The sequence below is a fragment of the Acinonyx jubatus genome, chromosome E4 (assembly GCF_027475565.1).
Source record: "Acinonyx jubatus isolate Ajub_Pintada_27869175 chromosome E4, VMU_Ajub_asm_v1.0, whole genome shotgun sequence".
NCBI classification, from domain to species: Eukaryota; Metazoa; Chordata; class Mammalia; order Carnivora; family Felidae; genus Acinonyx; species Acinonyx jubatus.
This window is the reverse complement of record NC_069395.1, coordinates 37189418-37215722: the sequence shown is the minus strand read 5'-3', so window position 1 is coordinate 37215722 and position 26305 is coordinate 37189418. Positions and strand designations below refer to the sequence as shown.

At 37.1% G+C, this 26305-nt stretch overlaps 1 protein-coding gene across 2 annotated transcripts in view; it reads left to right on the top strand.

The window, feature by feature from the left end:
- The window catches only part of LPGAT1 (lysophosphatidylglycerol acyltransferase 1), a 112607-nt gene that overhangs the window by 53888 nt on the left and 32414 nt on the right, over positions 1–26305 (top strand). For both annotated transcript variants that reach the window (XM_053209813.1, XM_053209814.1), the window contains exons 4-6: positions 16365–16483; positions 21428–21523; positions 23441–23714. In XM_053209813.1, coding sequence (XP_053065788.1) covers positions 16365–16483; positions 21428–21523; positions 23441–23714 — 489 coding nt within the window. The remainder of the gene's footprint in view (positions 1–16364; positions 16484–21427; positions 21524–23440; positions 23715–26305) is intronic.

Here is a 26305-nt window from a genome sequence, read left to right as displayed (position 1 = left end):
CCACTTAGAGTAGTTCATGATGAAACCATGGTCATTTACTTACACAACTCAGATGTTTAGGAAACTATTCTTAGAGGAGATTGAATGAAGGCATACTTACCAGGGTTCAATACAATTCATGGAAAGCACTTAACCGTTGGCTCTGGTGGCAGAGACAGATGGTGATGCGGCGTCTCCATAATTTGGTCCGTTCTGAGCTCTTATTACTCAGGCTGCTCTCCCTCAACCCTTCTTCATTCTCTCATTGATGTTCTTCCTCTCCCCTGTTAAATAACAAAGTTCAAGTAAATTTGAAGATCTAATTGGCCTTATTAAATAATTTGTGAGTCAGCAGCAGCCCATCTGGCAGGTAGGGAGGTGTTCCCAGGATTTGTGCAAAAATGGGACGATTTTGTAGTTGGGGGGGAGGGGCGGGGCAAGAAAGTTCCTAGCAAGCTGTCTTTTTTTTTTTTTTTTAAGGCAAGGTGTCTTATGCACATTACCTCATCTTTCCTTAGGGGATAGAGAGAACCCAGAGTGTGTGACAGGCTCATTGGTGCAGACTGAAAAATTCCTGGCTGACCAGGTTAAGACTACATTTCTGGGGGAGGTTGGAACTGCAGTTAGATTACATATTAGGCACCAGTTTGAGAACTAGGTCTAAGTGACAATCATTTTGGGTCTGTGGTTGTATGTGTGTGTGTTTGAACACCCTCAAATCTGTTCTTCAGATTTCTTGAAAATTTCTACCTACTTACGTAAACCCCTGACATCCCGAAAGAGGACTTTGGCTTCCTCCCTTTTGACCTCAAACTTTTTAGTTGGGTTTTTCTTTCTAGCTTATCTCTTGGCTCCGGCAGAAGACCCTGAGGGCAAAGCATCCCCCGAGGGGAACCAAAATTACGCCCTCAAGCAACAAGGACTGCCCTGAGCCAGCAAGACCCCCATCCACGATTGACCCCAAGAGGATGATCAATTTAACCTTCACTGCCTACCTGCACGTACCTACCCTTCTTTGCCCCACATTTGCCTTACGTAATCCTGGAAGTATTTTCGACATTTTGGAGACAGTCTTTGAGACTGTCCGCTGTTTTCCTGGTGTTGGCCTCCCTGATGATATAAATTCCTTTCTTGCTTCACCACTCATCTCTCTGCCTTTGTGTTTTGTCACTGCCCGTTAACGGACCTGGTCTGTTTGGGATCCCCACACCAGGCGCTTTCACCCCTTGTGCCCTTGGCGCGCCGGCTACAGTCCCCCTCCTCCACCCACTATAGCCTCTACTGTTAACTTTCTTTCTGAACCACTTTGCCATCTACTCTGTAATTGTGTTCCTACCTGTTGGGCTGCACTGCTTCAGAGTTCTCTCAGGGTCAAGAATCCATATGCGTGTTAAGCGCTGTCTGTGGACGAATAAATGATGTGTCTTGTACATATGTGTTAATATTTTCCAAACATATGTAGCTGCTGTTTTAATTAATAAATCCCTTAAAAGCATCATAGACATTTTGTTGTTGCTTTTTGTTATGGAGATTTTCACTCAGTGGTAGAAGAACCACTGTATAGATACCTGCCATATTTTCTGACATTAATAAAGACCGTTTGTGTTTGAAACAGTTAGGATATACTGCCCCACAAATAAAACATGCAGAATTCCGCTTCAGGTTTTTCACTGTGCTTTACTTTTGCTGTTCCTGTCTCTTTAATTTGTCAGTTTCTTAAGGGCAGGGGTTGTAGTTCTTCTTCCTTTTACCTCTCTTGGGCCAAATCCAGCCCATGACTTGTTCCTTTTGTAAATCTCCAGATCCTGGTTTTTACACACCACCATTTGCAGTCAGTCTGATAGGAAACACTTTGAACCCCAATTAAGTGAAATGTTACCTCCTCCCAAGAGAGAATTCCATGGTTCTTATTTGTTGTAGACTTGTATTACAAAAGTTGTATTCAATTTTAATTTTGTCCACCAAAAATTTGTAGAAATATGTTGGCAAACAAATTTGTTATGGAAATACCTATGTAATATACTCAATATTGCCTCTTGGCCTTAATAGCCTAAAATCTTTACTATCTGACCCTTTACAGAAAAGGTTTACTGACCCCTGCCCTATAGCAGTAGTTCCCAAATTTGTCTGCACATCTGAATTATCAGAGGAGCTTTAGGTATGTGTGTTTCCTCCATCCTGGAGATTCTGATTCAGTACATTGAGATGGAACCTGGGAACCTGTATTTTTAATAAGCTGTTTAGTTGTTTGGGAGTCACTGTTCTTTCATGAATTTTGTAGGGTTAAACTCCAAGAGCTAATGAAATGGATATTGGATTAGATGCCAGAGGACAGCTTCTTATTTTCTTACTTCAACATGTACCAACTATGGGACCATATCCAAGTAGTGACTTGTTTTGTAGGTTTTTAAAATATTTCCAGTTCATCTGTTTATAGACAGTTTTGCTCTGTCCTCTACAGTAGTAGTTGTTTTACCTACTGGGATTCATAAGAATTGCTTTTAGAGTCTGATAAAAGTTATGGGCCCACCCCCTAGAACAGTGCACCTGTATTAATTTCCTATGACTGCCATGGCAGGTTACTCCAGAAGCGTGTAAAACAACAGAAATTTATTCATGCATATTTCTGGAGACCAGAAGTTCACGTCAAGGTGCCAAAAGGGCAGAGACTCCAGGTGACATTCCTTGCCTCTTCCAGCTTCCGGTAGCTGTAGGCATTTCTGGACTTATGGCTGCATCACTCCAGCCTCTGCCTCTGGGGTCACATTGCTGCCTCTTCTGTGTTCTGTGTGTGTCTGTAATAAGGACACTTATCATTGATTTAGGGCCATCTGGATAACCCAGAATAAGTTCCTCTCAAGATCCTTTATTCACAGGTTCCAGGGATTTGATGTGGATGTCTTGTGGGGTAGAGGGTGGGCATTTTTGGATTTACCATAGCACCTTTGCACATGCTCACAGTTTTACAGTTTCAAAGGGTTCACAACTCTGAGGTCCATGTATGGACTCCATGGACTCCAGGTTTAAACTCTTTGCTCAGTGAGAAGCACCTTACACCTACAGTGTATTCTAGTTATTAGTCCCTATTCTCTCCTCTTATGTCATATTCTTTTTTTTTTTAATTTAAGTTTGTTTATTTATTTTGAGATACAGAGCACGAGTAGAGGAGGGGCAGAGACAGAGGAGAAGAGAGAGAGAAGCCCAAGCAGGCTCCACGCTGCCAGTGTGGAGCCCAACGTGGGGCTTGAACTCACAAACCGTGAGATCATGACCTGAGCCAAAATCAAGAGTCAGACACTTAACCAACTGAGCCACCCAGGCACCCCTCTCCTCTTATGTCATGTTCTTATATTCATCATGCTATTACCACTGAATCTTGAAATGGTGTTGTTTTCTTCTCATGGCCTTAGATTCTTTAGGGTTTGCTTTTTGAGCTGGTTTCTCTGCTTCCTTTAGGAACTCTTTATCTTCTGATAAGACTTACTATTTTAAAAGAAAAGCCAAGTTTTTCCCAAGCCTTTCTACTGAATTCTGTATCAAGGAGGCTAACTTCTGTGCAAACCATATATAACTGATTATGCCTCCAGTGAGAAGAGAAACTTACCTGGAGTACGATGTGCTAGACCTTCTAGCAAGTGCTCTCACGTGGCTTAATTAAATACTGAAACCCATCCTCAGAGGGAGGTCATATCAGTCCTACTAAATAAGTGAAGAAATAAAGACTGGTGGGAGGTTAAGTAACTCATTCAGTGTGGGTGACGGAGCTAGCAAGGGACAGAGCTGGTCTGTGAATGAAGGTCTTCTGCCCATGCTGCTTTCATTATACCATGAAAACATAGCATACCTCCCTTTTAGTTGAATGCTTAGTAATCTGTGTAGACAGGGGCTATCTATGCTTTGGTGTCAGGAACCAGCAGACCTGGATTTCAGTCAGGTTTACAGTGCTTATCGTATTACCTCGTACAATATCTTCTCTGATCCCTAGCTTTAAGTAAGACCAATACCTGGCTTGTGTGCCTTATGGGGCTGCTCTAACAACTGACAGACTATGAATGAAAGTGCCTCAAAATCAAAAAATCTTACTAATATGCAGTATAATTAATTAGTTTCTCATTTGATTATACTTTTAGTAGTTTCTTCTTTTACTATCCTAGATTTCAAAGTTTGGGAATATGGTCAAGCCTCCAGCCAGAGGCTACATTAGTTCCAAGGCTGAATTTGTTTGCTTAAGACCTCTTGGGCGCTTGGCTGGTATGAGTGCTTACATTTGCTTTCTTCTCTTTCATTTTTAGGGGAATCCCCACTTTTGTCTAGTTCAGCTGCACTTAGGATATCTACATGTGTGATAAGTTTCTGAGCAGTTCTCTCTCCTAGGTTAGTTTTTAACTCCTCTCATTGCCTCTTTGCCATGGGTTTGGGTGGTGGCCTGGGACTATGCTCTGGAGACTCTTCCCTTTTCTCTACCCCCCCGCCCCCCAATTTCTTGACACCTTCATTCATCCGGAGATAGTTTCTTACCCAAAGCAAAAATCCCGTCTCTCTTACTTCTCATTAATTATAGGCTCCTTCTATCTTTGCCCTTGTCTTCCAAGATATAAAGATACTACAGACATTCCATCCTAAAAAAATACCCCCATTTAACAAACAACTTCATTCCTTTCCTCCATCCCACATATGGCCAGTTTCTTTTCCCTGCTGGCTTTCTGTGGTTTATAAGATAATATTCAAAAACTTGGTGCTTTAATAACCTGGCTCAAGCCTGCTGCTCAGCCTTATCTTTTGGTGAGCCTTTCTTTTATTCTTCCAGTTACAGTGTAGAATGTCCTTTTTCTATCAAGAGCCTGTCCCTTTGTTTGGATTCCATTCCTTCTCGCTTGCTCAGGAAACTTCCTTTAGTGTTAAGGTCCTCTTTCTTCACCTTTCACAAAAACTCTCAAATTTCCAATTATACTTAAAAAGTTGTAGAATATGGTAATCTGGGTTCACATTCCCAGAGATGGGAGTGGGGCATGTGCTGTCTATTTTAACACAGTCCCATTGCTTAGGGGCACCAGGGTGGCTCAGTCAGTTAAACGTCTGACTTCCTCTGTCTTCGGCTCAAGTCACGATTGTGAGGTTCTTAGGCTCGAGCCCCATGTCGGGCTTTGTGCTGACAGCTCAGAGCCTGGAGCCTGCTTTGAATTCTGTGTCTCCCTCTCTCTCTGTTCCTCCCTACTTCGTGCTCTGTCTCTGTCTCTATCTCTCTCTCAAAAATAATAAAAATTAACATTAAAAAATTTTTTAAAAAAGTGTATCTGTTATCTGACCTCAGGTTTACAGATATAACCTTATTTTTCATTCTTTAAAGTACCAGCTATCTGTCCCAGAAGGCGTCTACCTAGGTTGTGTTCCCATGTGTCTTTGGTATCTCTTCCCTTTGTGTGTTAGCTCACAGTGATTTCTCCTCCTCCTGCCACCTGTGGTACATATTTTCATAGATAATGCATTATTCCCCAGTGTGTCTTTTATTCTCAATAAGTGAGCAAACTTCTTGAGGGCGGGGATCATGTTACATCAAAAAAGTTTGCTTATGTTTTATATTGAAGAAAATGTATCTTTTAAAAAACTAAAATACAGCTTATTGAGAGCTGGTGAGTGGGATGATGGTATGACATGAGGGCACATGAGAGGTGGAATGACCAGGAATAGCAGATTCATGGCTCTGGTCGCAAGCTTACACAAGGGCTTACTTCTGTGGACTGGAAAGGCAGGCAGAATTGCCTAGACCATTTAGTATGTTCTCTGTTTCAGTCTTTCTCACTTCTCTTTTCCCTCACCTTGTACTTCTTCTCTCTCTCTGTCTCTCTTTTATTTTTGCTAAGCTCAGATAGTTGGGTAGTATGATTCCTCCCACTGTATTCATGAGTTAATTTCTTCATGATGGAACCCCAGTTTACCTTTATGTCTCCCACAGTGGTAGAACCCTGTTTCTCTATGAAAAGAATAAAACTAGTTGAATGAATGAATACAGGAAACAGTGCTTTGGGGGATAGTGAGCAGGAGGTGATGTAAATTAATTATACTTACCATCTGTATGTTTTTCTTTGCAACTAATTTGGTCAGGCAAGAAGCAGCCTAAGAGTTCTGTTTCTTGTACTTGATTTAAAATACCTGTGAGGGGAGAGATTTGGGTCCAGCTATCTCTAAATTCCTTCCTAGTTCTAAGCTTTCTAAAATCAACCCCCTACCATTTTTGAAAAAAAAAAATTAATGTTTATTTTTGAGAGAGAGAGAGGGAAAGAACATGAGCGGGGGAGGGGCAGAGAGAGAGGGAGACACAGATCTGAAGCTGAAGTTGAACACTTAACCAACTGAGCCACCCAGTGCCCCTAAGCCCCCCACCATTTTTAATGGTCTGATTCTAAAACTATTTAAAGCTCTAGTAGCAAAGCAAAAAAGTACCTACACTGCACACTTATTTCCTGGCAATTTGGTATAATCTTTAGAAGTTAGATTTTCCCTTCTTCTAATTACTCATTTCAGGAATCTGAGGCAGATATTACTGAATTCTGTTGCTTAAACTGTCCCAGTGGAATCAAATTAAAGTAACTTTGATTTAAGTTCTGATCTCTGATTTAGTATAGTGTTAATTGTATTTAGTATAGGTAAATGAAAGAAGCTATTTAAAAGGTTGAGAAAATAGGGGCGCCTGGGTGGCTCATTCAGTTAAGCATCCAACTCTTGATTTCACCTCAGGTTGTGGTTTCACAGTTCATGAGTTAGAGACCCACATGGGGCTCTGTGCTGACAACATGGAGCCATCTCGGGATTCTCTCTCTCCCTCTCTCTTCCCCTCCCTTTCTCTTCCCCTCCCTCCCTCCCTCTCTCTCTCTCTCTCAAAAATAAATAAAATCTTAAAAATGTCAAAAATTATAAAAGGTTGAGAAAACAAAACTGAGAAAACTGAGGATTCTGCATAGAGTGAAGTACTTTTATTAGAACATACTAGAAAAAAAAAAAAAAACTTAAGATGTAAGTCTTGCTACTTTGACTCTCAGTGATTTAACAAAATAAATTTGGACCAGGCTGCTTTGGGGGAGAGGTTGTTAGTGTATGTGACATAATGAACATTAAAGAAACAAATAAGAGTGCAGTGTATTAGTAAAAGCTTTCATTATTACTTTGTTCTTGGGGAGCAGGGGAACTCTCTTAATTACAAAAGTAATAAGTCAAATGCTGAAAATTTGGAGAAACAGAACAGTATAAAAAATAAAGGAAAAAGAACAGAACAAAACTCATTCGTAAGCCTGCCATGCTGCAGTAATCACTATCCTTGGTAATCACAGTCTCCCCCTACCTCTAGACCCCTGACAAACTCAGATATGTTCTCCTTCACTCTAATTTTGTCTTTCTGAGAGTGTCATATAAATGGAACATTTTGAGATGGGCCTCTTCTCTCAGCATGCTTGTGAAAGCCATCCAAATTGTTGCATGTATCATTAGAATGTTCTTGTTTGTTGCTGAGTAATATTCCATTGAATGGATGTACCACAGCTTATATCCATTCAGCTATCAAGGACATTTGGGCTGTTTCCAGTTTTTAACAATTATGAAAAATGGCAGTATTAATGTTCATGTTCAAGTTTCTGTATTACATAAGTTGCCTTTCTCTAGGGTAGGAGTAAACAAACTATGCCCCATGTGCCAAAATTTCCTGTTGCTTGTTTTTACATGGCCCTATGAGCTAAGAATGGCTTTTACATTTGTGAAGGTTTGTAAAAACCAACAACAAAAGAAGAATATAAAACAGAGACCCTATGTGGCCTACAAAGCTTAAAACACTTAATGGTTGGCCCTTTACAGAAGAAGTTTGCTGGCCCCCGCTCTGGGGTGAATACCCATATTCCTGGGCCATGTGGTAAGTGTCTTTTTAACTTTATGAGAAACTGCCAAACTGTTTCCAGAATGGCTATACCATTCTGTATTCCCAACAGCAGTATCTATAAGTTCCAGGGTTTGTTTGTTTTTTTTATCCTTGCCAAAACTCCGTATTAACAGTATTTTTAATTATGGTCATTCTAATCAATGTTTAAGGTTGCTCATCATGGTTTTAATTTGTATTTCCCTAATGATTAATGGTGTTAAACATCTTTTCATATGGTTGTTTGCCAATCTTATATCCTCTTTGGTGAAGCGTCTGACTTTTTGGCTGGTTTTTAATTGGGTGGTTTGTTATCTTACTGTTGAGTTTTCAAAGTTCTTTATATATTCTGGATACAAAGATGCCAGTCCTTTGTTGGCTATGTGACTGTCTATATTTTCTCCCCGTCTTTTCATCCCCTTACCAGTATCTTTTGCCTAGCAAAAGGTTTAAGTTTTGATGAAGTCCAATTTACTGGTTTCTTTCTTTTATGAATTGTGCTTTTCATGTTATGTCCAAGAACACTTTGCCTAGACCTGGATGATGGATATTCTCCTAAGTGTTCTTCTAGAGGTTTTGTAGTTCTGAGTTTTACATTTAGCTCTCTGATCTGTTTTGAATTATTTGTTGTATAAGGTATGGGTTGAGGTTTCATACTTTTGTAATTTTGTTTGTTGATAAGACTATTTGTTTCTCCATTGGATCAACATTACACCATTGTCAAAAATCACTTAGTCATATTTGTGTGTTCTATTTCTAGATTCTCTTTTCTGTTCTGTTGATCTATGTGTCTGTCCCTTCACCAGTACCACACCATCTTGATTACTGCAGCTTAATAGTGAGTTTTAAAATTGGGTAGTATGATTCCTCCAAGTTTATTCTTCTTTTTCAAATTTATTTTGGCTATTCTAGTTTGTTGGCCTTTATTTATAATAAACTTTATAAATCAGTAAATCTAATTGTATCTGAAAAAATTCTTACTGGGACTTTGATTAGAATTACATTATATTTGTAGATTAATTTGTGGGAGAATTGGCTTTTTACTGTGTTGAATCTTTCAGTCCACAAACGTGATATTCATTTCATTTTGGTCTTCTTTGATTTCTTTCATCAATGTTTTATAGTTTTTAGCATATATATCCATTTATATGTTTAATTTATATCTAAGTATATTTTTGAACTATTATAAATGGGATTTAAATATTTTTTTATTTCCTCTTGTTCATTTCAAGTATAAAAAAGATTGATATTTTGTGTGTTGACTTTGTATCCTGGAACTTTATTTTTTTTAAGTTTATTTATTTTGAGAGAGATTGAGAGAGAGCACAAATGGGGTGGGGGCAGAGAAGGAGAGAATTCCATACCTGTTCCATGTTGTCAGTGTGGAGCCCAATACGGGGCTTGATCTCACAAACTATGACCTGAGCCAAGATCACTTAATCAACTGAGCCACTCAGGAGCCCCATCGTGCAACTTTATTAAACTCTAATTAATAATGAAAGCTTTTTTTAGATTAGTTGGGATATTCTACATAGAGTCATGCCATTGTGAATATGAACAGTTTTATCTCCCTTTGCAACCTGTAGGACTTTTTTCTTTCTTGCATTATTGAATTGGCTAGGCCTTCTGGAATACTGTGAAGTAAGAAAAAGGAGTTTGATATCCTTGCCCCGCTCTGAATCTTATGGATAAAACATTAGTATATAATTACTACTAAATATTATGTTAGCCTTGGGTTTTGGGTAGAAACACTTTATTACATTGAGGAAATTCCTTTCTATTCTTAATTTACTAAGCATTTTTATTATGAATGGATAGTGAAATTTGTTAAATGCTTTTTGTGCATCAATTCATATGTGTCTTAGACCATTCAGGCTGCTATACAAAATATCATAGTCTGGGTGGTTTATAAACAACAGACATTTATTGCTCACAGTTCTAGAGAGTGGCAAGTCCAGGATCAAGGTGCCATCATTTTCTGGTGAGCGCTCTCTCTGTGTCCTTCTCACTGTGCCCTCACATGGTGGAATGGGCTGGAGAACTCTGTGGGATCTCTTTTATAAGGACACTAATCCCATTCATGAAGGCCACACCCTTGTGACCTAATTACCTCCCAAAGACCCCACTATTAGCATCACCTTTGGGGGTTAGGATTTCAACAAAAGAATTTTAGGGAGACACAACCATTCAGACTATTCAGACCAGAGCAATATGATCAGAAGGTTTTTCTTATTTAGACTGTTAACATGGTGGATTGCATTCATTGATTTCTGATACTGAACCAACCTTGCATTCCTATGATAAATCTTACTTGGTTGTGGTGTATACTGTTGGATTCCACTTACTAATATTTGTTGAGGATTTTAATGTATATTAGTCTATAGTCTTGTGTTTTTCTGGTTTTGGTATCAGGGTAATGGTGGTCTCATAAAATAAACTTGAATGTGTTCTGTTTTCTGGAAGAGATTTTTTAGAATTGGTGTTCTTAAATGTTTAGTAGAATATGCCAGTGATAACCATTTGAGCCAGAAGAATTATTTTTTGGAAGGTTCTTGCCTGTGTAAATCAATTTCTTTCATAGAGATAGACTTTCAGATTATTTACTTAATCTTCAATGAATTTGTCAGTTTGTGGTTTTCAAGGAATTGGTTAATTTCACTCAAAAATGTCAAATTTGTGTTTGCAAAGTTGCTCATAATATACCCTTAATTTTTTAAAGTCTTTGTGGTATGTGTAATGATGCCCTATCATTCCTGACGTTGATAATTTGGGGAGTTTTTGGTTAGTTTTGCTAGAGGTTTATAAAACTGCATTGACTTTCTTAAAGAGCTCCATTTGATTTTATTGATTTTCTCTATTTTTTTTGTTTTCTATTTTATTGATTTCATTGGTTTCTGTTCTTTTGATTCTTTGGTACTCTGTTATCCACTTAGGACTTATTTATATCCAAAAAAGATTTTCGATTTCTGTATGAGTTTATTCACTGACTGACTCAAAGAACATATTAAAAAGTCATGTCTTCTAAATTTGTGCATGTGTTTTTTAGTCTGGCTTATCGCAGTATAATTTGCAGTAAATAAATTACAGTAAAATTTACCTTTTGTAGTTTATAGTCTGTGAGGTTTTTTTTAAATGTTAAGTAACCTTCCTTCCTCAGATTAATTCTGTTTTATGAGTCAGTATAATGGCTTTAGCATCACTGTTTTTAAGGAATTTGTGGTGGATTCTTACTGTTTTTATTTTCTTTTTGAGATGTGAACTATCCTGATCAATACTAGTCTATAACTTTTAGGGGAGGTTTATTGTTAAGTTAGAAAGAGAAAGAGAGAGAGAGAGCAAGTGTGTGTATGTGGTGGGCGGTAGGTGATGATCTTTGACTTTCATTTTTAACAAGAATTTTAAAAATTCAGTTACAACCAGAGAAGTTTCTTCCAGATTTTATTCAGTTGTCCTTCATTCCCTTTGGAAATAGTAGACCTGACCCAGTTCTTTTTTGAGAATACATTTCATAGAACAGTGTGTTAAAATATTTTTGTTCTTTCAATCAAGTACAGTGTAAGAACTGGCAGGCATCCAATAGCTTCTATTCTTTAACATGCACATAATTCTATTCCTTGATTAAGATATTGACTCCATTATTATACTTACTTTTTCTGGTATAGCAAGGTTTGAACTGAGGAACATAGCTACTTCATACATAATAAATTATTTGTCTCTACAAACATTTTTACCTTGATTTTGTTAGTCACATGACTTTCTAACAGTGATCTTTGAAGTATATAGTGGTATGGTAAAAGTATGGTAAAAGAATACCATAAATATTGGAAATTAAATATGTTTGGGTTTTTTGGAGTTTTTTATTTTAGAGAAAGAGAGAGCATGAGTGGGTGGGGGGGAGAGAGAATCTTAAGCAGGCCCCACACTTATCACAGAACCCAATGCAAGACTCAGTCCCACAACCCTGGGATCATGACCCAAACTAAAATCAAGAGTAGGACGGTAGGGGCACCTGGGTGTCTCAGTCAGTTGGGCATCCGACTTCAGCTCAGGTCATGATCTCACAGTTAGTGCCCATATCGGGCTCTGTGCTGACAGCTCAGAGCCTGGAGCTTGTTGTGGATTCTGTGTCTCCCTCTCTCTCTGTCCCTCCCCCGCTCACGCTCTCTCTCTCTCTCTCTCAAAATAAGTAAACATTAAAAGAAAAAGAGTGGGACCCTCAACCAACTGAGTCACCCAGGTGCCCCAGAAATTAAATTTATTGAATGAAATTTAGATTTTATAAAATTCAGGATGACTTTGTTACTATATCAGGATCATTTTTTTTTTAATTTTTTTTTAACGTTTATTTTATTTTTGAGACACAGAGAGACAGAGCATGAACGGGGGAGGGGCAGAGAGAGAGGGAGACACAGAATTGGAAGCAGGCTCCAGGCTCTGAGCCATCAGCCCAGAGCCCGACACGGGGCTCGAACTCACGGACCGTGAGATCGTGACCTGAGCTGAAGTCAGACGCTTAACCGACTGAGCCACCCAGGCGCCCCTATCAGGATCATTTTTTAATAAAAAAGTTGTTTGAGCTACCTTTACTTATTTGATTTAATATCCCATGTGGGTCTTAATAAGTTGACATTTAGTTTGAAAAGAAATTTTGGCCAAGTTGTGGCTGTAAGATAAAACATATATTAGATTAACTCTTAATGATTATACCCTGAAAGGATTGTAGAAACTAACATTGAGAGCCATTTATAATGCATAACATAAGATGCATAACATTAGATGTCTGTTGAAATGTTCTAGATGTTTAAAGTACAGCGCCATTTTTTCCCTATATATGATAAGAAAAAAAAAGCTATAACTTGGGGGGAATAGAATGGAAAAGAGAGAAAAGGGATGGGGAGAGCTGAGGCGGCTGAGGTATATTAGTTTCAAGGGGCTGCTATCATATAACAAAGTAGTACAAGCTGGATGGCTTCAAACAAAAGAAATTGATTCTCTCATGGTTCTTGTTGGTTTGAAGTTCTAAAATCACGATGTCGGCATCGTTGTGCTCTCTCTGAAGGCTCTGGGTGAGGATCCTTCCTTGCTTCTTGCTGCTTCTAGTAGTTGTCCTCAGTCCTTATGTTGTAGATCTGTCACTCCAGTCTCAACCTCTGTTGTCACGTGGCATTCTCCCTGTGTATATCTCTGTCCACATTTCCTTCTTCTTAAAGGACACCCATCATATTGGATTTAGGTTGAGGGCCCATTTACAGATATAGGATGGATATAAACTGGGGGGGAGGGGACGCTATTCAACCCAGTTCAAAGTGTTCTAAATTCAGTTTAAATTTTGAGATAAGCCAACACTCTAGATTTATCTGCCTTATACAAAGCAAACAGGTAAGATACATTTTATGTAAAAATTTTTTATTTGCAATTATATTCACTTACATGCTTTCCCATTGTGTAGGCCCAGGCCTAGGTATCTAGCATTTCCCTTCATGTGATAGAAATTACATTAAAGGAATATTTTGTTATGAAACCTCTGTTTATATAGATGTGGAGCCAGAAGACTTTCCACATTACCTCTTAATAGCTCAATATTTATAGAACCAAGCTAGACTTTTTTTTGAACGCTTTAACTGCTATTAGAATAATAATTTTGGGGCGCCTGGGCAGCTCAGTCAGTGAGGCATCTGACTTCAGCTCAGGAGGTCATGATCTCACAGTACATGAGTTTGTCAGCTCAGAGGGTCATGATCTCACAGTCCAGGAGTTCGAGCCCTGCATCAGGCTCTGTGCTGACAGCTCAGAGCCTAAAGCCTGCTTCAGATTCTGTGTCTCCCTCTCTCTCTGCCCCTCCCCTGCTCGTGGTCTCTCTGTCTCTGTCTCCGTCTCTGTCTCTATCTCAAAAATAAATTAAAAAACATTTTAAAAAATTTAAAAAAAGAATAATACTTTTATTCTTTTTATTTTATATCCACAACATCTAACAGCTCCTGGTGCTAATTTATTGAATGAATAATGCATTAATGAAAGAATGGGGTGTGTGTGTGTGTGTGCGCCTGTCTGTCTCTCTGTCTGTCTCTGTCTATGTTGAAGGGTTGTCAGCAAAGGCATGATAGAATGAATTTTTATTTAGCAAACATATTTCCCTCTATCCTTTTTAAAACCCAACTGGTGGCATCCTTGACACACTGGTCTGAATTTCGTTGTTATTACTTTTAGTATATCATTTCATATTGGTATACAGATGCTATGATTCATAATATTCCTTTGCATAGATATATGATAATTTACGCTCCCTTTTTAATTTTAATTGTGAAAGATACAGAACATGAAATTTACCATCTTAACCATTTTTAAGTATATACTTCGGCATTGTTAAGTATATTCACATTATCGTGTAGTCAATCTCCAGAACTTTTTTATCTTGCAAAACTGAAACTCTACTATTGAACAACACCATTCCGTTTCCCCCTCCTGGAAACCATCATTTTTTTTCAATTTCTATGAATTTGAGTTAGTCTCTCTTTTGAATCGTTATCCTCTTTGCTCTTACAAACAAGGCTGCAGTAACTAGCTTTGCATATGTGTCATTCTGCACATAAATAAGTATATCTGCAAGATGAATTCCTAGAAGTAGAATTTCTGGGTAAAAAGATTTTTGCATTTCTCAGTTTTGATATATATTGTCAAATTGACTTCCCAAACTGTTGTACCAATTCAGACTCCCCACAGCAATGTACGATAGAGCAGCTGTTTAAATGTGTTTCAGTAGTTAGCATGTCAGCTGAGCTGAATTGGGAACTTGGGAAAGGAAAGGCCGCTCGGTAAGAAAGTTGGTGCTACTGCATTTTTCAAGGGGCTGGGCTCTCTCCCAGTATTCTGTCTCTATTCTTTAAGGATTATTTGATGTACTTTAGTGTAGTTTTATCCTGCATTCACTTAAAAAATTTTAAATAAAAAATTTTCCCACATAGTATATAGGCTATTTGAGTGTTGGTAATAAAATAGATTTGAATCTGATAGAATGATTAGAATACCTCACTTTGCAAGGAGGTCCTACAACTTAATACTATATGTTTAGCTCGGCTGAAAATTTCCTTAATACAAAATTCGAAGGTCTTTAAAATCAATGAATAGATGGGTTTTAACAGAAAGGAAAATCAACAGACCGCTTTTCTGAAATGCATTCTTTTTAAAAAATTTTTTTATTTTGTGTGAGAGAGAGAATGAGCGGCGGAGGGGCAGAGAGACAAGAGTCAGAGAGAGACAGAGAGAGACAGAGAATCCCAAGCAGGCTGTGTGCTGTGCTGTCGATGCAGGCCTCGATCCCACGATCCTAGGATCTGAGCCAAAATCAAGAGTTGGCCACTTTGCCAACCAAGCCACCCATGTGCCCCTCAGACGAACTCTTACGAGGAGCTCTACTATGTTGGGGTGACAATGAAGGGTGACTGGCGAAGGAAGAAGGCTGGGGGAGGCAGAGCCGGTGGGCTCCACATCTCCTCAAGCCTAGTTCATCCAGAATTATTACACACGGGTGGCTTGAGTTCTTTACTTTTAGCAGTGTGTGAGGTTAGTGAGTACTAATGTGTAACCAGCCTCTCATAATTCATGTCAGACGTTTGAGGAGCCCTAGAAGCTTTGTCTCGTAGAATCCTGATGTGTGAAACTGATGCTCAATTATATTATTTCTCTGAAGTAAATTTACTGTAAAATGAGGCATATTAAAGCAGTTTCCTGCATGGAGATACCACTGTTTTCCTCAGAGTGTATGTATAGGTTTTAGTACAATGACTTTTCATCTGGAGATTTTAAACATTAGTTTTCTTATATTCAAATGAAACTATTTGCATATATTTGTGATGTTTTCACATTTTATTATAAAGTAGAAATACACTTTATTATGCAGTATATTTGAAGGATTCTGGAGACCTTCTCCCAATCATGATCAACATCAGTGGTTTGGAATTCATTCCCTCAGACTTTTCAACGTATAAAATAATATTTAAATTTTATTCCTTCTTTAAAAAGGTGGAATCATGCCATATATACTGTTTTGTGATTTGCTTTACTTGATAACAGGTCCTTTCTGGGTTAGTGCATAGAGATACATTCTGGTCTTTAAGTGGACTTATACTCTTCTATTATATCATAATTTTGTTATCTGTTCCCCTGTTGGTAAACATTGGAGTTCCAATAAGTATCCCCTATGCATGTATCTTTACCTATTTGGACAAATGTTTCTGCAGGATAAATTCTAAGAAGTAGAACTTACATATCAAAGGATGACCATTTTACATCTTAATGGGTATTTTGGTGCTCTATAAGATGTTACATCAATATATCAACATCCTGATATTTATAGGAAATAAACTTAGTTCAGACTTTAAGAAGTTTTAGCGAGGTGATGTGTCATCATTGATGTATACTAGTTGTTCTAATATAAGGTTTTTAGTAATGTAAAACCTTTAAAGTGACAGCTTTTTTATTCTTACAGTGATGGAATGGGGGGATGATATTAAAGCGGTTTCCAAAGATGAAGCAGTAATGTTGGTGAATCATCAGGCAACAGGAGATGTATGCACTCTGATGATGTGCCTCCAAGACAAAGGACTGGTAAGCGATCCTGAACGCAGAGGTGGACGGGAGAAGGGGGAGGTTAACAAAGAATCAATTCAAGTATCTTACTGTGGTTTGGAACATAAACTTTAATATGTATACTTTTTCTGAAAATTGAGAAAATTTTAAAAAGAAAAATATATACAATTCTAAGTAATTCTGACTATAATTAGAATTCTAATCTATAATTCAAAATATTATTCGAACTCCAGGACAGGAATTTGGAGACTTTCAAAAAAGTAGCTGGAAAATAATGTGAATGAGCTGTTTTTTAAAAAAATAATTGAGGTAAAAGCAGAGTTAATATGGTTCAAATCGGGAACTGTCTTGAGGTGAAGTGGTGGATCACTGGTTTGAGAAATACACAAAAAGCAGTAGTGTTTAAGAGAGAGGTCCGTGAATTAGATGATCTCGGGGATCTTTAGCCAGAAGGAAAAAAGGTAAATATTTTGGATTTCCTTTACAAAGGAAATTGAACAAAAAGATACTACACCCATTTTATTAAGTGTTACTAGGCTGTGTGAACTGTTTTACAGTTTACATGACTTATATTAATAAGTCAAGATAAAATATATCCATCAACTGGGTGGGTTTAAAATAAATTCAGTCTTTAGCATTAAAAGAATTATCACCTTAGAAGTTGAAGAGGTTGTGTTACTAGAAAACCAAATAAATGGAAAGTGTATAAATTAATGGAGTTAATATTTATCCTAATAGTAAAGAAGCAAATCAAAGAAGTTTATTAAGTGCTTCATATTCATAATCAGTGACTGCAAGGATAGAACACCATCCTGTAAGACACTATCCTCGTAAAGGAGTGAACAGTCCAACAGAGGAAAGTGTAGCGAAGTGAAGAGTATTCAGTGGAGAAGGTGCTCCCCATGATAGGCATAGAAGACTTTGTAGAGGGGCAAGGACATAAGCGTGGCCTAGTTAGAGTGGTGAAGCAGGGGCCTTCTTCCTTAGTGAAATACTCTTGGCCAGAACACCAAGGCAAGACTAAGCCTGGGGTGTTTAGGTCCTAGAGATTTTGACTCAGTAGGTCAGGGAGGGGTCATAAAATGAGGTGAGAGTAAAGGAAAATATGTTTGATTACTGCAGAATCTTTTCTTGTTTATCTGAAAAGCAGAAGCATAATCTCACTGGAATGTGGAATAAATTCAATCCTTTCTTGAACTGTTAATTTTGCTGTATAAATATATTTGCATTTATAATAATATTTATTACTTATGATATTAAAATTTTGTAAAAACTAGATTATTTGGTCTTGTATGAAAGAGAATCCCCAACTAACAGACATTTTTAATCTTACTGATAGGATCATTACACTCACAGTGATTATTCTGAAGGCTTACAGTGTCCTTGATTGGTTTTTGAATTTCAAAGAATGATTACAGTGGTCAGTATAAATACGCCTAACTTTAGTGCTCTAACCCCAGTTTGGCATGGATGATAACTGTATTAACTAGAATATTAGATAACCTGAAATTCACCAATTGTGTGAACAAAAGAAAATTTAGTTTGTTTGTTTCCTTTTATAAAAAGATTTCTGTTAGTTTGTCTTAGATTCATTTTTCTGTCCAGATTATGATCTGATATTAGTGAGTAGATATTAGTACAATCTTGAGGAATTTTTTTTATCTTCTTTCATAAAGGGTAATAGAGAAATATAAAGCTGGAAGCATTATAATCTCTCCCTCCTGCGCCTATCAAGTATAAGGCAATATTAATTTTCATTTACCAGTAAGAATGTTTGCTTGACTTATTGAATATTCCGTGGGTATATTCAAAGAAAGAAGGCTAATGCTAAATTGTGGCCCAATTTTAAAAAGTATTAGTTTAATTGTGATGTGAGTGTAAACAGCTTTTAGAATTCAGGAATCTTCTTGTAACACCCATTAGTGTTACTCAGTGGGAGTCCCGTTGGCATTTTGGTAGGACTGTTGTGTTGTGTTCTGAACTGTCCTGGCTATTGCTGGATGTTTTCCATACCTGGCTACCACCCACTAAGTGCCGGTAGCATGTGCTAGTCAATGTGACAGCCAAAATTGGCCTTAGAAATTTCTAAAAGGGAGAACCATTGACTTTACTATAATTTCAGAAGGATATAAAGAACAGAGTCCTTCATGTAAGCCTCTCTAGATCTTTTGATATGTAGAAAATCTGTGCTTCCAGATAAAGAATAATTGATATGGGCCAATTTTGTTTCTTGAAGATACCTAAGAAATTTCTCAGTGACAGGCCTATGAAACGTTGACAAGAGTTGCTTCAGGCAGCTGGTATTTACTGAGCTTCTTTTGAGGAATATGAAACAAAGGATTAATTGTATTTTCTAAATGTGCTGGTACCTTTTAAATAAGTATCTGTGACTTGAGGCATGTTCTTTTATGGCAATTGATGATAAAACTAAAAACTTTTTTTATTTGTCAAAAGAACTTTATTAGACATGTAATAAACATTTACTGACTTGTAACATTTCCCCTAAAATAAGTTAGGACTTGGGGCACCCGGGTGGCTCAGTTGGTTGGGAGTCTGACTCTTGATTTCGGCTCAGGTCATGATCTCACAGTTAGTGAGTTCAAGCCCTGCGTCAGGCTCTGCGCTGATGCTCCGGAACCTGCTTGGGATTCTCTCTCTGCCCCTCCCCCACTTGTGTGTGCATGCACTCTCTCTCTCTCAAATAAATAAACTTTAAAAAATAAATAAAATAAGTTAGGACAGAATTATCCATACAAATCTTAGAAGATAGCTTGGCTATCTTATTGAACTGATTTGTTTTAGGTGACCTTCTAACTGAAGAGGCAAATCCACTGTAAGTACAAGGTTAAGTTATATACATTAAATACATTAAAGCTAGAACAAGTAAAGCTCGTTCCTTTAGTGTTGGTATTTTAAACCCAGAAATTAATAAATTGCCACTAAACTTCATACTGTGTATAAAGCTCAAGTATTTTATATGTTGAAGTCACTTGCTTTCTGTTTTGTTCCTTGGGGCACTTTTCAACAGATTCCATTTAGTTCAGATTTCAGTTTATTTAAACAAGTAGTCATCATTACAAAACAAGACTGAAAAGTGAGATGTTGGTGATCATTTTATTCTGTATTAGTTGACTTGGGGAATCAGTACTTCACTGGGCATGTATCTTTATTTTGTAAAGTGATTTAACATAGTAATGTGAATGAAGTATGAGTTGTGTAATTGACCTATTTAGTGATGCTGAAAAATTATGCTGGAAGCTTTAATGTTACATTCTTTGTCAGCTTTTTTAGTGTTTTTGTAAAAGCAGCAATGGTATTGATGCTTATTTTTTTCCTAATATTTAAGTTCATATAATTTGGTGTTTAGAGGTGAAGTTTACATATGTTATTCCCATAGAAACCAAAGTAGAGCTCTGTTGCACTCTTGATTGAGGTTGTAGCTTTTAATTAATTCCTTTAAGGATTATAACCAGGAATGCTATTTCCTCAGCAGGGAAGAACAATTAACCAGTTTATTAATTAGACCCCTGTTTATAGTTACTTATAATTTTGAAATTTGTTTGAAATAAAGTCTTACGCTCTTAATATGAATATTAATTCTTATCGGCAAGGGATACTATTTCTGTGTTTAAGAACTGAGGTGCTGTAAATTTTTTTAATTTATTCATTTATTTTAAGAGAGAGAGAGAGAGAAAGAGAGAGAAAGCGAGTGAGCATGGGGAAGGGGCAGAGAGAGAGAGAATCCCAAGCAGGCTCCACTGTGTGGAACCCCACACAGGGCTTGAGCCCACGAACTACAAGGTCTTGACCTGTGCCGAAAACAAGTTAGGATGTTCAAATGACTGAGCCACCCAGGGGCCCCAGTTCTGTAAATATGTTTTTGCTGGGGAAGAGGATAGCCTTGCATAAAGTAACAAATATTCTTCTTAATGTAATAGAATGTTAAATCATTCTATTAAATGAAATTTTAAATGTTCGTGTATTTTGGACATTTTTGTACTTTTATAAAATTTTATAATTTTACATTTATATGTAAAATACATTTATATATTTATAATTTATAACTTTTAATATTTTAGCTATTAAGCCCCATTTTATTTTATTTTATTATTTTTTTAATATGAAATTTATTGTAAAATTGGTTTCCATACTAAAGTCCCATTTTATAAAGCTTTAGTGCTTATTAAACTTACTGCCCTCATTTGGTAACATTAGCCATTTTATTGTTTCCAAATAATTTTACAAGTTCTGTAAGAATTACCAGAGACTTTGCTTAGGGAGAGCAAATTTGGAATGGTTAAGTCCAAATTTAAGAAGTTAATTCAGGAATTCCTGGGTGGCTCAGTTGAGTGTCCGACTCTTGATTTCAGCTCAGGTCATGATCCCAGGGTCATGGGAGCCCTGTGTGTCCTGCTCCACACTGAGTGTGGAGCCTGCTTAAGATTCTCTGTCTCCCTCTGCCCCCTTCCCCGCTCACTCTCTCTCTCTCTCTAAAAGAAAAGAAAAGGGGCACCTGGGTGGCTCAGTCAGTTGGACGACTGTCTTCAGCTTTGGTCATGATCTTATGGTCTGTGGGCTTGAGCTCCGCGTTGGGCTCTGTGCTGACAGCTCAGAGCCTAAAGCCTGCTTCAGATTCTGTGTCTCCCTCTCTCTCTTCTCCTCCCCTGCTTGTGTTCTATCAAAAATAAATAAACGTTAATAATAATAATAATAATAGAAAAGAAAAAAAATTTTTATTTGTTGCACAATAACATACTTGGGATTTCAGGACTTGGAATCAATACCAGTAATTGTTCATAGAGACTTTGTGCTTTAATTGTAGAAATAAACACTAGATTTAAGATATTTAGGTTAATTAAGAGTGTGGTTGGATAATTATATTTAAAAATTAGAGACCTGGCTAGACTATAGCAGGTTGCTTCTGTTTAACGTATAATTATTTCTTGCTTTTATATATTTTAGGTTGTTGCTCAAATGATGTGGTTGATGGACCATATTTTTAAGTATACAAACTTTGGAATTGTTTCTCTGATTCATGGAGACTTCTTTATAAGACAGGTAAGTAATGAGTATTCTTTTTTAACAGTGATAGCCTGATTAAACTGACAATTGATTATAAACATGGGCATAACAAGACCAATTATAATAGATAGAGCCAGTTACACTATCTTAGGGAGCTCTTCCTCCGAATCTTTGTTCTCTGAAACATTTATTTCAATCTGAATTTGAGTATGCTCAAGCAGTGAAATGGTGACATTGCAAATACTTTAATCTCTATCCTCCTCCTCCTATCTAAACAGTGCAATGCTTAGTAACGATTTATCAAGCACCCACCACATTCCCAGCTCTTCTGCTTCTTAGCCATGTGAATCAGGCAAGTTATTTAAATTTCCAGTTTCCTCATTTTTCAGATGAGAATAATAGGTACTCCCCTCATTGGGTGGGTGTGGGGGTTAAATTAAGTATACACTCAGAACAGTGCCTGCCCCCTTCGTTGTCATTTTCATCACAATTACCCCTATCATCATCTGTATTTTCACTATTACTTTTATTTACAAGTCATTGTTCTATGATATAGAAGGTATCTAAATTACCAGTAGGTAGGTAGGGTAGGTAGGTAGGTAGGTAAGTAGGTAGACAGGTAGGTAGATAGATAGATAGATAGATAGATAGATAGATATGTATATTTTGGTGACTCGTAGTAGGAAAAGTGAATCCATCAGCTTTTTATGAATACGGAAAATATTTATTTATTTATGTTTTTGAATCCAGAAAAACTGTAGAGTAGAAGATGATATTTGGCACAAATGTAAAGAATGAATATGGGTTTGTTAGAGAAAGGTAGATTGAGAGTGGGTCTGAAGCATTAGGGATGGTTCACTGTATGAGAAAGAATCCTACCTTCTTATCCAGTCAGCACTACATGATAGTATCTCCCTGTATGCTAAGGATCACACGCTTTATTTTCTCAAAAACTGAAATGCGATATGCAGGAGTTTTTATGTATGGTAATGCTTCACTGTTCTGGTATTTATATATTTAGCAGCTTCAGCCTTGCACATAATAATTACTTAATGAATAACTGATGAATCTGATTAAGCCTCATATGAGAACCACAAATTCTGGAAACCTTCTGGAAACCACAAAGCTGGAAGTATGTAGAAAAACTTCTAAGCTCTGTGAATGTAGGTGTGAGAAAACACATATACTTTACTCCAGACAATTTTATGTACAGAACATTTTTGTTTTTCATATGCTGTGCAATTATCTGCTTTCTTTTGGAAACACTCTTGGTGCTTCTGAGCAGAGAGATGAATAAAAGCACACGCTGGAGCCTTTCTGCAATTTCCCCTCCTACCTCTGTCTTCCTCACTCTTCACCCATCAGCCACACTGGCCTTGGAACTGTTCTTTGAACATGCAGAGCTCCTTCCCATCTCAGGGCCTTTGTCCTGTTTGCTCTTGTCACCTAGAAGACTCTGCCTCTCCTCTCCACTTGACTGGGACCCTCACATCTCTAGCTCCTTGCTCCAGTTTCGCCTCCTTGGGGCTGCTGACCCTGACCTTGTCGACCTTCTCTATCCTCTTACTCTTTTTATTCCTAACACAACACCAACTGAGTTTACACTTCGTAGTTCTCTGTCGTTTCCATTTGAGTCAGTTCCGTGAGGGTCTCTCATTACCTCTCTATCTCCAGGGTGTGGGACAGTACAGTGCCTGCTGAGCAGTAGGGGCTCTGTAAATAGTCACTGATCTGATGAATGAGTGAACTCTCAGGAGCAAGTAGAGCAGTGTTTTTCTTTTGGAGTGCTAACGTAATATAAGCGCTAATCACTTGATTTTACCACTGTGGTCAGAAGGGGAGGGAAGGAGGGGGGACATCACTATACTTTAGAAACTGTTGTTTCTATTTAATTTTATGGCATCTTAATTTCCAATGTGTATCTACTTATTCTATATGTATCTGCCTTCATAGGGAAAATCACATCGTGACCAGCAGCTTCTTCTTCTCAAAAAGCACCTAGAAAATAACTATAGGAGCAGAGATCGAAAATGGATTGTTTTGTTTCCAGAAGGGGGCTTCCTCAGGAAGAGGCGAGAAACAAGTCAAGCATTTGCCAAGAAAAATAACTTGCCATTTCTTACACATGTCACTCTGCCAAGGATCGGGGCAACAAACATTATTTTGAGTGCACTTGTAGCACGACAGGAAAATGGAAGTCCATCAGAAGGAGATGCTAAAGAATTAGGTATGATGGCTTTTAGCATTTTTTTTCTTTTGTTGGAACTCAGGGATTATCTGGAGTTCCAGAAGATAACATTATTGTTCTTTTTTATAATTTTTATCAAATAGAAATAATACTCAAGGAGAAGATGAAAATTTAATGTTTTAATGTTTCTATTTACAGAGTTCATGCTTATAATCATTTATTCACATAACCCAGAAATGCATAAAGTCAAAGGTGTCTTTCCTTACACTGCTTACCCATGCTTCTAGTCATTCCCACTTCTGCAGTAAACATTCATATAAATATCTTTACATATTTGTGGAAGTCTGTAGTATAGATTCCTAGAATGGAATTGCTAGGGCAAAGGTACAGGAACAGAAATGACTGATTTGAAAACCTAATGATAGATACGCAAATGGAAATAGTAATAATGTATATTTCGTTCATTTATCAAATGTAGAAAGTTTTGAGGGTTTGTTTTTAAGAGTATGAACTTAATGCAGTTTCACAATGTTTATGAAGAGGCTTCAAATGACTCCCATCATTCCACTACAAATAATACTTATCAAAAGGAAATAATCTGAAATACCGGCAAAAGGGTTTATCCCAGCATTATTTTTATATATTTATTTTTAATTTTTAATTTTTTCTCAGCATTATTTTTAATAGCAAAAAATTGGAAATAGAGGGGAGAACAGAGAAGTAATATCAAATATCCAACCAACACAATATAACCACACGGCCATTACAAATGATGTATACAGAGGGGTTTTATGGCTTTGGAAAAGGCTCATGCTGTATCATGTTAATGGAGTGCAAGGGACATACAACTCTAGTGAAACTGTTATGAGCTCAAATGTGTCAAATGTAGGAGATGAGCTCAAGGAGAGATTCCAGATGTTATCAGTGATTGCTTCTCAGAGCTGTAACTTTATGGATGATTTTCCCCCATTTCTTAATACTTTTCTGAAATTAAAATTTTAAGGTTTATTTATTTTTGAGAGAGAGACAGAGAGAGCAGGGGAGGGGCAGAGAGAGAGTGGGACAGAGGATCTGGAGCTGGTTCCGTGCTGATGGTGGAGGGTCCAACTCAGGAACCCTGAGATCATGATCTGAGCCGAAGTCTGATGCTCACCCGACTGAGCCACCCAGGCACCCCCTGAATTTTTTTTATAATGAGTATGTATTACTTTTATGGCCAGGAAAATGCAAACCACACTCAAAGATGCAACTGTCTTGGAGATAGCCTGGTGCATTGTGAAGGTTTGCAGAAGGTATTTGTGCCAGTAACACGAAGACTGTTTTGAACAAGTTTATCTGAGATACTGTGAAATTTGGTGACAAATGATAAATTAAAAAACTGAAAGAAACTCACCAGGCCTGTTTCCTCAGTAGTGTTTTACTGTTTAAAAAATATATTCTTCAGATAAAATAAAAATAGAAATGATTGACCCTCAGAAATATGTGTTTTTAAATGAGGGTTAGGACCAGACATAGAGATAATGCCTGTAAGATTGCACTGAGTTTTCCATTCATGTGTTTTTTTAAGCAGCTGCTTGGCAGTCAGCTCTCTTAATCTTTCATCATCTATTAAAAAGACAAATTGAAATAATCTTTTAATAGAAAAGGAAAGTTCAGAATAGCTTCAGACAGCCACTGTGGCAATGTCAGCCAAGCCAAGGCTTGAAGGCAAAGGTCTTCCAAATAGAATTAGTTGCACTAATAAAGACTGCTGTTTTGCAATAGTTTTCTCCAGTCAATAATACCCTGTGGTGTCTAGATCTCAAAGGTAGGGGCAATTGTCATATTGATCACACAATAGTGAAGAATTTTTTTTTTCTTTTGGTGAGAAACAATTTCTTTTTATAACCAAAGCAAAGTAGTTTATAATTTATCTTACCTTAGTTAAAATTTTTATTCTAGATGTTTAGGAAAAGTAAGAAATTCTAGAAAGTTATATACCCTAAAACTAGTTTTACTTGTATTTTACCATTTTCTTCTCTATGTTTTGGTATTTTGTGTCTTCTTTTCTTTAGTATTCATATTCACTGTTTAGTGTTTTGTTCCATATAAACACAAAACAGGTCTTTGTATCTGTTTTAATATGTGATCCATACACATATCAAAATTAAGTTGTGTCTGATTAAGGGTTAGTATTTTTTTGTGTCTTGTGTGATTTAATATATATTAAACTGAACTCTGATGATTTTCCCAACCATTTTGTTATAAAACTTTTTAAGCATCCATAAAAGCTGAATGTTGTAGTTAATATCACTAGCTGAGTGCTTGCTTCGGCAGCACATATGCCACTAGCTGGCCAAATAGATTCTATAATTAACATTTTGCTATATTGACTTTATCCTGTCTTTTTCTACCTTTCTATCCATCCATTAGTCCATCTTCTTTTTTTAATGCACTCAAAGTAAGTTACAGACATCAGTATATACTTTACTCCTAATCATTTCAGCATGTACATCATTGGCAACTTGTTAAAATGTGTTTCCTTACATAAATACTCTGTTCCTTTACCAATAGGTTACTTAAACATTATTATTATTTTACCTAATTTTTGTTTAAACCCTTTTTTTGATAGTTTGTTTTTTGAAAAAGAA